Source organism: Cetorhinus maximus, chromosome 13, assembly GCF_964194155.1.
Source record: "Cetorhinus maximus chromosome 13, sCetMax3.hap1.1, whole genome shotgun sequence".
In the NCBI taxonomy this organism is placed as follows: Eukaryota; Metazoa; Chordata; class Chondrichthyes; order Lamniformes; family Cetorhinidae; genus Cetorhinus; species Cetorhinus maximus.
Window position 1 is genome coordinate 90054262 of NC_135891.1, and position 14885 is coordinate 90069146.

The 14885-nt window shown below is 40.5% G+C and overlaps 1 protein-coding gene across 1 annotated transcript in view; it reads right to left on the reverse strand.

Annotated features, from left to right (window-relative positions):
- The window catches only part of pip5k1ca (phosphatidylinositol-4-phosphate 5-kinase, type I, gamma a), a 109691-nt gene that overhangs the window by 40995 nt on the left and 53811 nt on the right, over positions 1-14885 (reverse strand). The window contains exons 11-14 of the mRNA XM_078555744.1: positions 13355-13439; positions 12433-12618; positions 9355-9508; positions 1502-1534 (exon numbers count right to left, since the gene is read on the reverse strand). Coding sequence (XP_078411870.1) covers positions 1502-1534; positions 9355-9508; positions 12433-12618; positions 13355-13439 — 458 coding nt within the window. The remainder of the gene's footprint in view (positions 1-1501; positions 1535-9354; positions 9509-12432; positions 12619-13354; positions 13440-14885) is intronic.

The window sequence follows — 14885 nt, forward strand, 5'->3', positions numbered from 1 at the left end:
CGGTGGTGGAAAACAACAGAAACAACAGTTCGGGACAAATAGGTCACATGCACAAATGCGGGATAATTAAGAAATCCATGCTGGCTTTCTTCAAGGGAAAATCGTGTTTACCTAACTTGAAGCTTTTTCAAGAAGTAACAGAAGGAGTTGATGAGGACAATGCAAAAGATAGAGTGCCATACAACAGACTTGTGAGCAAGTTATAGCTCAGGGAGTAAAAGGGGCAGTAACAACAAGGATACAAAATAGGCTGAGTGACAGGAAACAGAGTAGTGGTTAACAGATGTTTTTCAGGTTGGAGGAAGTTTTGTAGTGGAATTTCCCAGGGATCAGAGTATATATAAATACTTATATAGGATATATATATTTTTATATACAAATATATTATATAATGAACTAGACCTTGATGCACAGGACACAATTTCAAAATTTGGGGACGATGTGAAACTTGGAAGCATTGTGAACTGTGAAGAGGATAGTGTAGAACTTCAAAAGGATGTAGGCAAGTTGGTGGAATGGGCGGAAAGGTGGCAGATGAAGGCAGAGAAATGCGAAGTGATTCATTTTGAACATGGACTGACAACATAGAGGGTATACTTCTAAAGGGAGTGCCGGAGCAGAGGGACCCGGGTGTATATGTGCATAAGTCATTGAAGGTGGTAGGTCAGATTGAGCGCGCAGTTAATAAAGCATACAGTATCCTAGACTTAATGAATAGGGACAGAGTCCAAGAGCAAGTAGGGTATGTTGTACTTGTATAAGACACTAGTTCGGCCTCAGCTGGAGTACTGCATCCAGTCCTGGCCGCCACACTTTAGGAAGGATGTGAAGACATTCAAGAGAGTGCAGAGAAGATTCACGAGAATGGTTCCAGAGATGAGGAACTTCAGATGCGTAGATAGTCTGGGGAAGTTTGGACTGTTTTCCTTGGAAAGCGTAAGCTGAGAGGAGATCTGATAGAGGTATTCAAAAGCAAGAGGGGTCTGGACAGAGTAGACAGAGACAGGGAGAAACTATTCCCACTCATGAAAGGATCAAGAATGAGGGGGATTTAAATGAATGGATTTAAAGTAATTGGCAAAATAAGCAAAAAAGTGAGGTAAGAAAAAAAACTTTCTCAAGCCACGAGTGTAGAGAAAGACGATTAGTCAGCACTCTGAAACAGTTGGCACAGGCAGGATGGGCCAAAAGGCCTCCTTTCATGTTGCATAATTTATTGACAATATCCAAGCTAAGCATGCAGTACAGAACTATACAATGCCCAGACTGGCTATACTATACACAATTACAAAATACCCATCGTTTGTATTATACCCAGCCCAACACCGAAACTGGTCCATATTATGCCCAATTTGATAATACTCAGCTTGGACCTGGTGATACCTAGCTATACAATATCCAGCCATGTGTTCCATTCATAAGCACAACCCTCAGCTTAAAAGGCAACATAAAAAGAAAAAAAATACAACACGAAAGGAAAATGAGCAAGTTTGATTCTCACCCAACATCCTGTGCTGATGAAAGCGTAGTTTTCCTAAACAGATACAAAATAAATGGAACAAACAGTAACAATGGAGATTAGCTTGTCACAAACATTAGAAAATTAATATTTGTCAAAGTAGAAGGATGAGACCTCAACTTAAATATGTAACGGTCTCCTTCTGAGAAGGTCTGTTCATCTACATGCAAAATGATCAAGTCATTTTGCATGTATATGAGCCATGGCTCAGTTGATAGACTCTTGTTTCTGAGTTATAAGATTCTGAGTTTAAGTCCCATTCTGGGGCTTAAACATAGAAATTAAGACTAACACTCAGTACAGTACTTAGTGAGTAGTGCACTGTTGTAGGTGCTGTCTTTTGGCTGAGGCGTTAAACCGAGGCCCTGTACTCATGTACATGAAAAAGATCCTGTGGCACTATTTCAAAGAAGAGCAGGGGAGTTAACCCCAGTGTCCTGGTCAATATTTAACCCTCAATCAGCATCACAAAAAACAGATTATCTGGGCATTATTACGTTACTGCTTGTGGGAACTTGCTGAGCACAACTTGGCTGCCACATTTCCCACATTACAAGAATGACTACACTTCAAAAGTACTTAACTTCCAGTGGTCATCAAAAGCACTATACAAATGCAAGTCTTTCTTTTCTTTTATAATATAACATTGTTATAGAATGTTAAATTAGACAACCCATCTTCCCTACAAAATATTGTGGATGCTGGATATCTGAAATAAAAACAATAAGTGCTGGAAAAACTCAGCCAGTCAGGCAGCATCTGTGGATGTGGAGAGAGAAACAGAGTTAATGTTTCAAGTCCAATATGATTCTTCAGAACTGAAGAGGTAGGGATGTGATGGGTCTTATGCTGTTGAAAAAAAAAGCGGGGGGTGGAACAAAAGAGAAGGTCAGGGATAGGTTAGAGAGCAGGGGAGATTAAATGACAAAAATGTCATGGAACACAAGGCAAGAGGAGTGGTAATGATAGTATTAAAGACACAAAGCATTGGTCCAGAGTCGGTGTTAATATCAGAATAAATGCCAGCACTGTCTGAACCAAAAAACATGACAAGATACAGGCTGGCACTTGGGGAGGGGGGGAAAGGTTCAAAATAGAGGAGAGGCTTCATGGTCTGAAATTGTTGAACATCAACGTTGAGTTGACAAGGCCATAAAGTGCCTAAGATGCTGATCCTCCAGCTTGCATTGGGCTTCACTGGAACATTGTAGCAGGCCAACGAAAGACACATGAGCATTAGAGCAAGATGGTGAAACGGCAAGCGACCAGCAGTCAGGATCATGCTTGCGGGCTAAGCAAAGGTGCTCCATAAAGCAGTCACCCAGTCTGTGTTTGATGTCCACAATATACAGGAGATTGCACTCTGAGTAGCGAATGCAGTAGGCTAAATTGAAAGAAATCCAAGTAAATTGCTGCTTCACCTAGGAATGTTTGGGGCCTTGAACAATGAGGAGGGAGGAGGTAAAGGGGCAGGTGTTACACTTCCTGCATTTGCATGGGAAGGTGCTGTGGGAAGGGGATGAGGTTTGGGGTGATAGAGGAGTGGATTAAGTTATCGCACAGGGAACAGTCCATTCGGAATGCTGACATAGGAGGGATGGGGAAGAAGTCATCATGCTGGAGTTGGTGGAAACTGTGGAAGATAATACTTTGAATAAAGAGGCTGGTGGTGTGGAAAGTGACGATGAGGAACCCAATCAAGGTTCTGGGAGGGAGGGGGAAGTGTGATGGCAGAAGTGCGAGAAATGGGTAGGACAGGGTCGAGGGCCCTGTCAACCACAGTGGGGTGGGAAGGAAACTTCGGCTGAGGAAAAAGGAATACATGTCGGAAGTGCCATTGTGGAATGCAGCATTATTAAAGTAGATGACGGAGACTGAGAAACTGAGAGAATGGAATGGAGTCCTTACAGGAAGCAGGGTGTGAGAATGTGTGGCCGAGGTAGCAGTGGGAGTCAGTGGGCTTGTAAGGAATATTGGCAGACAATCTATCCCCAGAAATGGAGACTGAGAAGTCAAGGAAGGGAAGCGTCGGAGATGGGCAATTTGAAGGTGAGAGAAGGGTGGAAATTGGAAACAAATTGATTAATTTTTCCAGTTCCAGATGAGAGCACGAAGCGACACCGATACAGTCATTGATGTACTGAAAAAAACAGTTGTGGGGGTGCCGGAGTAGGACTGGAACAAGGAGTGTTCCACACACCCCACAAAAAGATAGGCATAACTTGGGCCCATGCGGGTACTCATAGCCACACCTTTAATATGGAGTAAGTGAGACAAGTTAAAGGAGAAATTGTTCACTGAGAGAACAAGTTCAGCCAGGCAGAGGAGGGTGCTGGCAGGATGGGGATCGTTCACACCTCCTTTCAAGGAAGAAGTGGAGTGCCCCCAAACCGTCCTGGTGGGGGATGGAGGTGTAGAAGGATTGGACAGCCATAGTGAAGAAGTGCATCTTTCCCACAGTTACACTTTGAGACCTAGCATTTTAGAAATCACATTCATGAATGGTACATCAGACATGACCATTTTGGAGTGGAGCAAAAAAGGGGAAGATGGGAAATTTAAACCTAATGAGATACAAACATCAAAGAGATAAAGAACAAAATCGGCCCCAAGTTATCAAATTCCCGCTCTCAGCCTCTCTCCTCCTTTAAGACATTCCTTAAAATCTCTTTGACCAAGCTACTTTTCCTAGCATCTCCATGTGTGGTTTGGTGCTAAATTTTGTTTGATAATGCTCCTATGAGGAACTTTGGGATGTTAAAGGTGCTATATAAATGCAAGTTGCTGTTTTATTTTAAACAAAATACAAAATCAAAGTAATGCAGCAGTAAGCATGAATAAATTACATATTATGTTAGGTAATAATTTAGTGCCACTCACTCAAATAATGAATGACCAGGTATCAGGCTGATGGCCAGGACCTAAGCCTTTATAGATAGATATGACTGAAATTTATCTGTAAACTTTCTATAGCCCCTTAAAACACACAAGGCACTTCCTGCTTCCCAAAGCTCGGTCTTTACTGCAGTAAAGATGGGAAAACAATATTAAATCATTCCTAAAGACGACAGGCCAACAAATTACCATGAGCAAACTGATGGGCAGCCAAGAACATATTTTTAGTCCGATCTTACTGTGCAAGTAAAACTTCACCAGGCAGAAGAGAAAATATCAAACCTGCAGTGATTTACACAAGTGCATGGAAGAGTTGGGAAGTGGGGGTGGAAGCAATTTAAGTTTGACTTTGAGAGACATACAACTTTACAAGCACTAAAAGTTGTTAATTTTTGGCTTGGGCATATGGAAAAATACAATTACATTAAGGATAAATGCTGTAAAATGCGCACAATGAATTGGTCTCAAAATTAAACTTAACCTACAACGCAAAGGCTGCTAAAACTACAGAGATGCTTATTATAAACCAATAATACACCAACTTTCAATTACGATGATTAGGCTCCAATAAATTTGTAGTGGGAAACACTGGCCAATACAGTATGGTACTGAGTTATACAGACCAGAATCTTCCAGATTCCATCCCTAGGGTTATTATTAGTTCTCAACTGGAGCAACCACATTGTCCTGTTATTGATCATTACTCCTCAGCACAAAAAGAAGGGAGGTAGATAGTCAGTGTTCCTGCTGCCAACTGCTACAATGTAACAGCTACTGGAAAGCATGAGCATAAGGAAAGGTATGATGCCTCCATGGTGAATAGCCTGCAGGCACTCTGAACAGGCTTACATGGAGTGGCCAGTTGACAAGGCACCGGGAACCTTTTGTTGGGGTATAGTTTCATTCATAACAAGAGTCAGCACCTTTAGGAGAGAACGGGATAAAACCAGTACAGAAATAATTTTTAAAAACAATGGCTCATGCAGTAAACTAGTCAGATTGCTGAACCTATCAAGAGCAAAATGCAGTTTCTTTAGCAGCAAATCAAAAACATGAATCCATCAGGGAACTTGCCAGAACAGTAAGCCTTACAATATCAAGTAGCTCTTTGTATTTATAATACAGAAATTCAATCCACTGAAACTCTAATTTTGTTGAGTTCAGAAAAACATGGGGATTCCTGTATTATGCTAATATAACACAAACAGTTGGCCTGTACACATAATCCAAGACAAGCCTCATACCTTTTGATTTATGTAGATGTTTTACAAAAACTGTCAAATTAAAGAAAGTTTGATTTTGTAGCATCTGGCATCAGTTAGAAGCTAGAATTCTAAAATTGAGCACTGCTCAATTATTTATGAGTTCAGCATTTTATTTTGTTAGAAGAGTCGTCAGACTTGAATTTTACGGATTAGCCTGCTTTCTCTCTCCTCCTCTCTTGCGGAGTCATCAAATCTTGCTGGAACAAAAGCAAAATACTGCAGATACTGTAGATGTGAAATAAAAACAGACAATGCTAGATATATTTAACAGGTCCATCAGCATATATACAAAGAGAAAAAGAGTGTCAGGTCTGCTAGAGCTGCTGAGTATTTCCAGCATTTTTGGTTTTTATTTCAGAAACTTGCTGGAATATGGTTTCACAGATGCCAAAACCCCTTTGGTACAGCGGATCTTGACAGGCTAATCAAGCATGGGCCACCTCACAGCTGATGTCAATTTAGTCCTCAGACAACATTCCCATACAAACACTTCTCTGCAGGAGTCACTGAATATTAGTCAGGAGCAACAACCTTGGCTGACTTCCCATTCAGAGGCATATGAACTTACAAAACAGCAGAAAAAGACTATTTGACCCCTCGGGCCTGCTCCGCCATTCAATAAGATCATGGCTGACCTGCTTGTGTTTCGAATTTCACATTCCCATCTACCCACAATAGATTCCCTTGCCTAACAAGAATCTATCTACCTACCTCCGCCTTCAAAATATTCAATGACCCTGCCTCCAGAGGCAGAGAATTCCAAAGTTGCACAGCCCTCTGAGAAAAAAAATTCTCATTTCTGTCCAAAAGGGCAACCCCTAATTTTCAAACAGTGCCCCCTAGTTCTGGACACACCCACAAGAGGAAACATCCTTTCTACGTCCACCTTGTCAAGACTGTTCAGGATCTTATATACTTCTATCAAGTCACCCCTCAATCTAAACTCCAGTGGAAACAAGCCCAGTCTGTCCAACCTTTCCTCATAAGACAGCTGCTCATTCCAGTGGCAATCTAGTAAACCTCCTCTGAACTGCTTCCAATGCATTTACATCCTTCCTTAAATAAGGAGACCAAAACTGCACACAATATTCGAGATGTAGTCTCACCAATGTATTGTAAAACTGAAGTATAACATCCTTACCTTTATGTTCAATTCCTCTTGTAATAAAGAATAGCATTCCATTAGCCTTCTTAATTACTTGCTGCGCCTGCATACTAACTTTTTGTGACTCATGCACAAGGACACCTAGATCCCTCTGCAGCTCGGAATTCTGCAGCCGTTCTCCATTAAGGTAATACTCTGCTTTTTTATTCTTCCTGCCAAAGTGAACAACTTCACATTTTCCCATATTATACTCCACCTGCCAGATTTTTCCCACTCACTCAAACCATCTATATCCATCTGCAACCTCATGTCCTCTTCACAACATACTTTCCTACCTATCTTTGTGTCATCTGCACATTTAGCTACTATGCCTTCACTCCCCTTATCTAAGTCACTGATATAAATTGTAAAAAGTTGAGGCCCCAGCACAGGCCCCTGCAGGACTCCACATGTCACATCTGCCAATTAGAAAAAGACCCACTTACGCATATTCTGTTTTTTGCCAGCCAGCCAATCTTCTGTCCATGCTAATACGTTAACTCCTACACCATGAAGCTTTTATTTTCCGCAATAACCTTTGATATGGCACCTTATCAAATGCCTTCTGAAAATCAGAGTACAGCAAGTCTACAGGCTCTCCTTTATCCACAGCGCATGTTACTCCTTCAAACTCTAATAAATTGGTTAAACATGATTTCCCTTTCACAAAACCATGCTGACGCTTCCCAATTACCTTGAGTTTCCGTAAGTGCCCAGCTATAACCTCCTTAATGATCGATTCTAATGCCTTCCCTATTACAGGCGTCAAATTAACTCGCCTCTCGTTTCCTGCCTCCTTCCCTTCTTGAAAGGGGGTTATATTTGCTATTTTCCAGTCTGATGGAACCTTTCCAGAATCTAGCGAATTTTATAAAATTAACACCAACACATCTACTACTTCATTAGCCACCTCTTTTAAGGTCCTAGGATGAAATCCATTAGAGCCCAGAGAATTGTCAGCCCACAGCTCTATCAGTTTGCTCAGTACCGCTTCCCTAGTGATTATAACTTCACCAAGTTCTCCTCTCCCTTCCACCTCCTGAATTGCAGCTATTACTGGATGCTTTTGTATCCTCTATGGCAAAGACAGAAGCAAAAGATTTGTTCATTTCATCAATCATTTCCTCCTTATCTACTATTAACTTCCCACTGTCACTCTCCAGAGAACCAACGCTCACTTTACTTACTCTTCCTTTTTAATTATCTGTAGCTAGCTTCCTCTCAAACTCTAATTTCTTACTCCTCATTAACCTTACTGTCATTCTTGGTTGCTCTTTATAATCTGGCCAATCATCTGACCTGCCATATCTTTGAGCAGTTATATGCTTTTTCTTTAATTTTGATGCTTTCCTTAACTTCTTTAGTTAACCACGATGGTGGGTCCTGCCTTTAGAGATTTTCTTTATAGTAGGAATATACTTATTCTGAAATATCCCCTTAAATGCCTGCCACTGCTTCTCTATTGGTCTAGCCCCTAGCCCAGTATCCCAGTTCACTTCAGCTAGCTCAGTTTTCTTGCCCAAATAGCTGCCCTTATTTAAGTTTAAAATACTAGTCTTAGACAAACTTCTCCCTTTCAAACTGGATGTAAAATTCAATCATATTGTGGTCACTGTACCCTAGGGGCACCTTTACTGAGGTCATTATTTAATCACATTATACAATACCAAATCTAATATAACCTGCTCTCTGGTCGGTTCCAAAACACGCTGCTCTAAGAAACTATCTCAAAAGTATTCTATGAACTCCTCATCCAGGTTACTAATGCCAATTTGATTTTTCCAGTTTATATGTAGATTAAACTCACCCATGATTATTGCGGTCCTTTTATCACAAGCACCCACTATTTCTTCTTGTAAGCTTTATCCTAAATTGTGGTACTGTTAGGGGGCCTGCAGACCACTCCCATTAGTGACTTCTTTCCCCTACTATTCCTCATCACCACCCAAATAGATTTAACATCCTGATCTCCTGAACCAAGATCATCTTCCAAAACTTATGCGGATTATAACTTCGACACTTCATTTGGTAAATCCTACAAGAGTTACCTGAATATAACTGTATAGTCTGGTACTGAAACTTATAGTAGCAACAAGCACATTTCTTGTCATTGCATATGCAATAGGAGACACGTTACAGGAACTTTTAATTTTTGCTGATGTAAACAGGTAAGAGGCCTAAAGAGGAAAAGGAATACGATTTACTTTTCTTTAAATGGAGGGTTATATATAAAAAGTGTGCTTCCCAATGCACAGTTTATAAAGGCAGCATCTAACAGTCAGATTAAGAATCCAGATTTCCCTCCAGTCTGGTAACAGGAAGAATGACAGCAGAATAGAGAGGAGATAACAAACTACCAAGGTCCCTGTTGACAGAAATGAAGAAAGGAACAGACACTGAACTGTCATGCAATAATTAGCAGCGGTGATCAAAAGTTTGATCAAGATTTTTTGAAGAGTAAGGGAGGCAGACAGACAGATTGGTTAATGAAGGTAAGTTTATGCAAAGGATATAAAAACCACTCTACATACCTGTAGCGGTGATGATGCTCTGAGCTTTCTGACGGTGACTGTTCTGTTATTGACAAGGATGTTGTTGATGACAGGGTTGTTGCTATTGAAGCTGTAGTTGCTTCTTCAAATGAAGGGGGAGTGCAAGGAAGGAGGTCTGGCCGGCCTAACAGTCCTACAAAAGTTGACAAATTTAAAAACTACCAGTAACATCAAAAGAAAACTACCTACCACAGCATGAAACAGAACTATCTAAATTAAAAATGAGTGATGAGGAACTCTGTTCAGCTTAATGTTTTGCTCACCTAACTGCTTTTAACAATGTATTAGTTATTCTTTACATATAATTCAGAATACAAAACTTTAAAATAGATTAGGCTGCTGGGTCCAGATGACATGAGCCCAATGATGGTTAAAGAGATGGGACACTTGCGTTACCAACTCCTTACCAAAATCTGTAACAGCTCACTAAAATCTGGGATTGTTTCCTTGAATCGGAAGGGTGCTCATATAGTTCTAATTTTCAAGAAGTGAGAGAAATCAGAACCAGAGAATTATAGGCCCATTAGTCTGTCAGTTGTAAGTAAATGTTTGAATAGATCATAAGAGATGCGTTTTAAGATCTCTTGGATTAGGGAGTCATCAGGAACACTTAACAGAGATTCTAGAAAAGAAGTTTGCGTCCCACAAACTTGCTAGAATTGTTTTTACTAAGTTACTGGATGACATTGTCTTCTTGGATTTTCAGGCCCCTCACAATAAGCAACTCTGCAAGCCAGAAATTTGTACAGTTGTATGCTTTGGAAAGTTGCTACAATGCATTAAAATTTAACTGCATTCCGCTAGGCAAAACGAAGGCTGTGAATCTGCTTAGATGCCATTTACCAGAACTGTCTCTCAGGGATCAGTGGTAGAGCCATTGCTGTTTACTATCTTCATCAATTACCTGGATATAGGCATTTTGGTAACAGTCTGCAAGATTGTGGATAAGATAATTTGTGCAAGTGTTGGGAGCAGAGGAGAACAAATTTCTGCAAAAAGATTTAGATGCGTGGCAGAATGGGTCAAATCAGTAAATGACATTTAACTTCAAGTACAGTAGTATTCATTTGGATAGGGCCAACACCAAATATACTTACACTTTATATGGAATAAACCTGAAATTGGTCAAAAGAGAAAACCTTGGTACTTTACTTTATAATTCTTTAAAGGTTCATGACTGGAAGAGGTTCAGAGGAGGGACACAAGAATGATTCCCACACAAAGAAACTTAGTTAATAAGATAGACTTAGAACGCTGGGTCCATTCAATTTAGAAATCTTTGGAGTGATTTGATAGGGGTATATAAAATAGCTAATGGGCAAGACTGCATTCATAGATTGGAGAAGGCCAGTGGGATAAGTTACACAAGGGCAAGTCTAAGTTAATTGTTAAGCAGTTCTTTTCCCAGGGAACTGTAAATGATGAAACAAGCTTCTATCTCACGCTGGTGAATATTAGCATTCTGCACACCTTCAAGCAATAGTTGGTTCTTTTCCTGAATGAGGAAGAGATCATACCTTAGAAAAAAGGGAGATGCAGTAAAAGCTTCGCAATGTGATCTCTTGAACCATTTTGATTGGCAAAAGAGAACAGACAGGAATTTTCCAGATATTATGCCCCCCCCACTCCCAAAATTAACTCTCCCAGTGCTTTATATAGTTACTATTGGATAGGGGGTGTCTGATATTCATGTTTCAGCATCTCAGCTTTGGGGATGGCTTGGTGGATCAGATGGGTATTTTTCCTGCCTGTCGCTTTGTAAGTTCATATCAAACTTATGTTACTTTCATAAGATGCTTCTATTTGAATTGAATATCTTACCCTCTTCCTCAGCCATCTGGCCAGACATAAAAACTCTATATACAGGGGCTTTTGTATAAAAGAAAAGCTGTACCATATGGTTCTTAACTCCATATGTATCACAATAGAAAGAGAGAAACTAATAACATGATACATTACAGACAAAAAGGTTTCATTTTTGTCACAAACAGTACATCAAAAGATAGAGTCTAGTCAAATTCTGAGGGAACTTGACAGTGTAAAAGTTGACAGGTTATTTCCCCTGACTGGAGTGTCTAGAGCAGGGGGGCATAGTCTCAGGATAAAGTGATCAATCATTTAAGTTTGAGATGAGGAAAAATTTCTTCACTGAATAGGATTGTGAATCTTTGGAAGTCCCTAGAGGGCTTTGGATACTCAGCAATTGAGTAGATACTCAGGGCTCAACTGAAGAGATAAGTTGATAGGTTTTTTAATTTTAAAAGAATCAAGGGATATTGGGATCAGGCATGAAAATGGAGTTGAGGACAAAGATCAGCATGATTGTGCGGGCCCCACCGGCTTGGCGGCAAGCAGACAGCCAACCCCTGCAGCCGAAATGGGGCCTGCCGTCATTTTGAGTTGGGGTGGGGGGGGGGGGAGAATCCCCAGCTGTCAAAGTGCTCTCTTTCGCGCATGCGCATGAAACAGCGCACTACTCCCTGAGATTAAGTGCTGTCTCAGGAAGATTAGTGACAGTCTAAAAAACTTTAAAAATTGAAAAATAAAAACATTATTAATATGTCCGCCTCATGTGACAATGTCACACGAGATGGGACATGTTAATAAATATAACATTACATTTTTTAAAAGTTTTTAAAAAGGAACATGAAACCTCATCCCGCCAATGGATGAGGTTTCGTGTATTATCAGAAGCCTGCTGGGGCTCCTGGCCTGCCCGCCAGCCTTAAGGTTGGACGGGCAGGGCCTTTAATTACTTTAATAACCCTGTCAATGTCCTCAATTGGCCATTGACAGGTCAGTGGGCGGACAGCTGATTTCGCTGTCCGCCCGCCTTCCTGAAAATTTAAAGGAACCGGGATGACATCAGGGGTTCCTCCCGACATCATCCTGCGTCATTTTCCCGTCGGCGAGCGGGCCCCGCCCCCAAATCGCCGACGGGAAAATTCTGGACAATAGGTTGTATGGCCTGCTCCTATTTCTTATATTTTTAAGTAAAAGATTATTGATGAAAAGGGGATCCCAAAAAAGGGAAATAATTTCTTGCAGGGCAATTACCTTCATCTTCAAGAGTTGGGAAGCTCCTGGCTCCCCGCAGGTCATACCGCTTATCATCATCTTCTGTAGGAATCTGACTGGCTGAAAAGGCTTGTCCAGGACCAATATATTTAGGAACTGGTAGAGAGGCACGTCCTTTCTTGGATGGGGATGACTTCAGGGCTGTCGTATTATGAAATTGAAATGCTAAATGAACATCAATGAATGAGACGTATCAGACATCAAGGTTAATATAAATCATGGTTAAAGATCCTATGGTACTATTTGCACAGGGGCATGTCGTAGTCGGCAACATTATTCCTTCAAGAAAAAACAAGCTATTCCACTGTGTTACTTGCAGGATCTTGCTGCACACAAAATAGCTGAGACATTTGCATGCATAATAGTCACTGAATTCGGAAAAGGTAATTAATCCTGCATGAGGCATGTTCACACATTTCTGAGGGATGGGATAGGATCTACATAAACAAAATTGTTTATTTTTCACTGGATAAATGCACCCAGCCTGGGGAACTAAACCATTCAAACAAGAAGTTCAATCTTTAACCTGTGCTGAACTAGCTGATGTCAGTACTGTAGTCAAAGGGATATTAAATCAGCTCCAATGAATCCACCACCCACCCTGAGCAAGGATGGGTCACTGATACCCACCCTCTACTGGAAATTGATGCATTTGGATAGGATCAAACTCAGCTGGAATATCCATACAGTAGAACAACCTGTTGTTTCTCTGTCCAAACTCACCTAGGGTGAATGGTTACTTGGGCAAAGAACTGTAGGGTGCTGCTACATGTAGACTCCACAGGAATGTTCCAAAAAAATGTTTTTTTTTTGAGATTTTCTAATTCAGCTCATGTGGTTATCAATGTGAAGTACTACAGTGTAAGATTTAGTTTCTAACTAGAACACAATTCTTACGTACATGAAGTTTTTCTGAAGACAGTGTTGCTCATGAATTTATAAAATCTTTCAGCATAGAAGTTTGGCCTGTGCACTGAGACAGTGTCCTGTAAATACAAACAGGAAGGATAATATTACTCAATTGTTACACTTTGTAAAAGAGCAGCTAATTTAGCAAACCTAGAGCAGTCAGAACTAACTACTGTAGCTACATACAATCAATCATCAAAATAGTTATCAGGCACCAAGGTACGCAGAAGGCATGAACACTTTGTACGCTCAGTAAAGTGGTTAGTGACAGTTGACTCATGGGGCAAAACAGTAAAGGCTATCTGACAATAGATACTCCAGGTAAATGGAAGCATGATAGAATTAAGAAGTGGGTTTCTAAAATTAGCTTGGTGTTGAGTTAGAAAGATGATCTCTGCCAGGGCAACAACTGGCCTCAATATTCCTGAGCTATGGAGGTGACTCCTGCTCCTGATCAAGTGATCTTTACTGTGTAAACATCAGGCAAGGAAAGGTCCAGATCAAGTGATGCCCTTTACAGTCAAATAGCCTACTCATATTTGCTGTCTAGGAACACAAATTAAGAATGGCCACTTTGATGAGGTGTTACAGACCAGCAGCTGCCACAGGAACTATGCAGAGAAAAGGGGGAAAAACACTAAGGGAGAATCAAGAACTACAGTCTGGCTGCACTGTGTCAATGTAACATAACAAGAGTCAGAACTCTGAATTCTGCCTATATAACAACCTTTTTAGCAGCATGCAGTTCTACCAATTTAAAATTTATCAGAAGGACTTAACTATTGGACAGCTGTAACAAGCTCTGGCATTTCTAACTTTCCAAAATATCAGTTAACATTGTATTCTATGATATCAAAGTATTGTTAATTTTACTTTGTTCATTTTACATTAGTTGAGGAATTACCATTTGAATGGACCACTACAAAATTTTTCCTTAGTGTTCCAATTAAGTAAAGCTCCAAAATGTTTTGCTAAGGAACATTATACAAGGAGATCTGTTCTACATTAAGTGTTCTAAAGAAGGATCAAAACTCCAAACCTGCTTTCTCTATGAGATGGTATCAGATCTTTTCCCTTATTTTCTATTTCCCTTTTTTTTTTGAGTGCCCAGATACATTTGCTCCACACAATCTCTCATTAGCAGAATTCAATATTTCATATGAAAGTCATTATTTAAAACCCACATGATCTCAATGGATATTATGGAATACAGAATTTACTCCACTCAATTAAGATGCCTCACCAATTCATGGAATAATTTTTTCCATTCCTACTCCAGAATTCCTGTCATTCAACCTGGCTGCAACATACTGTGGCTATAAGAGCAGGTCAGAAGCTAGGAATTGTGTGACGAGGAACTCACCTCCTGGCTCCCCAAAGCCTGTCCACCATCAACAAGGCATAGGTCAGGAGTGTGATGGAATTCTCCCCACTTGCCTGGATGAGTGCAGCTCCTACAATACTGAAGGAGCTGGACACCGTCCAGGACAAAGCAGTCCGCTTGATTGGCACCACATCCACAA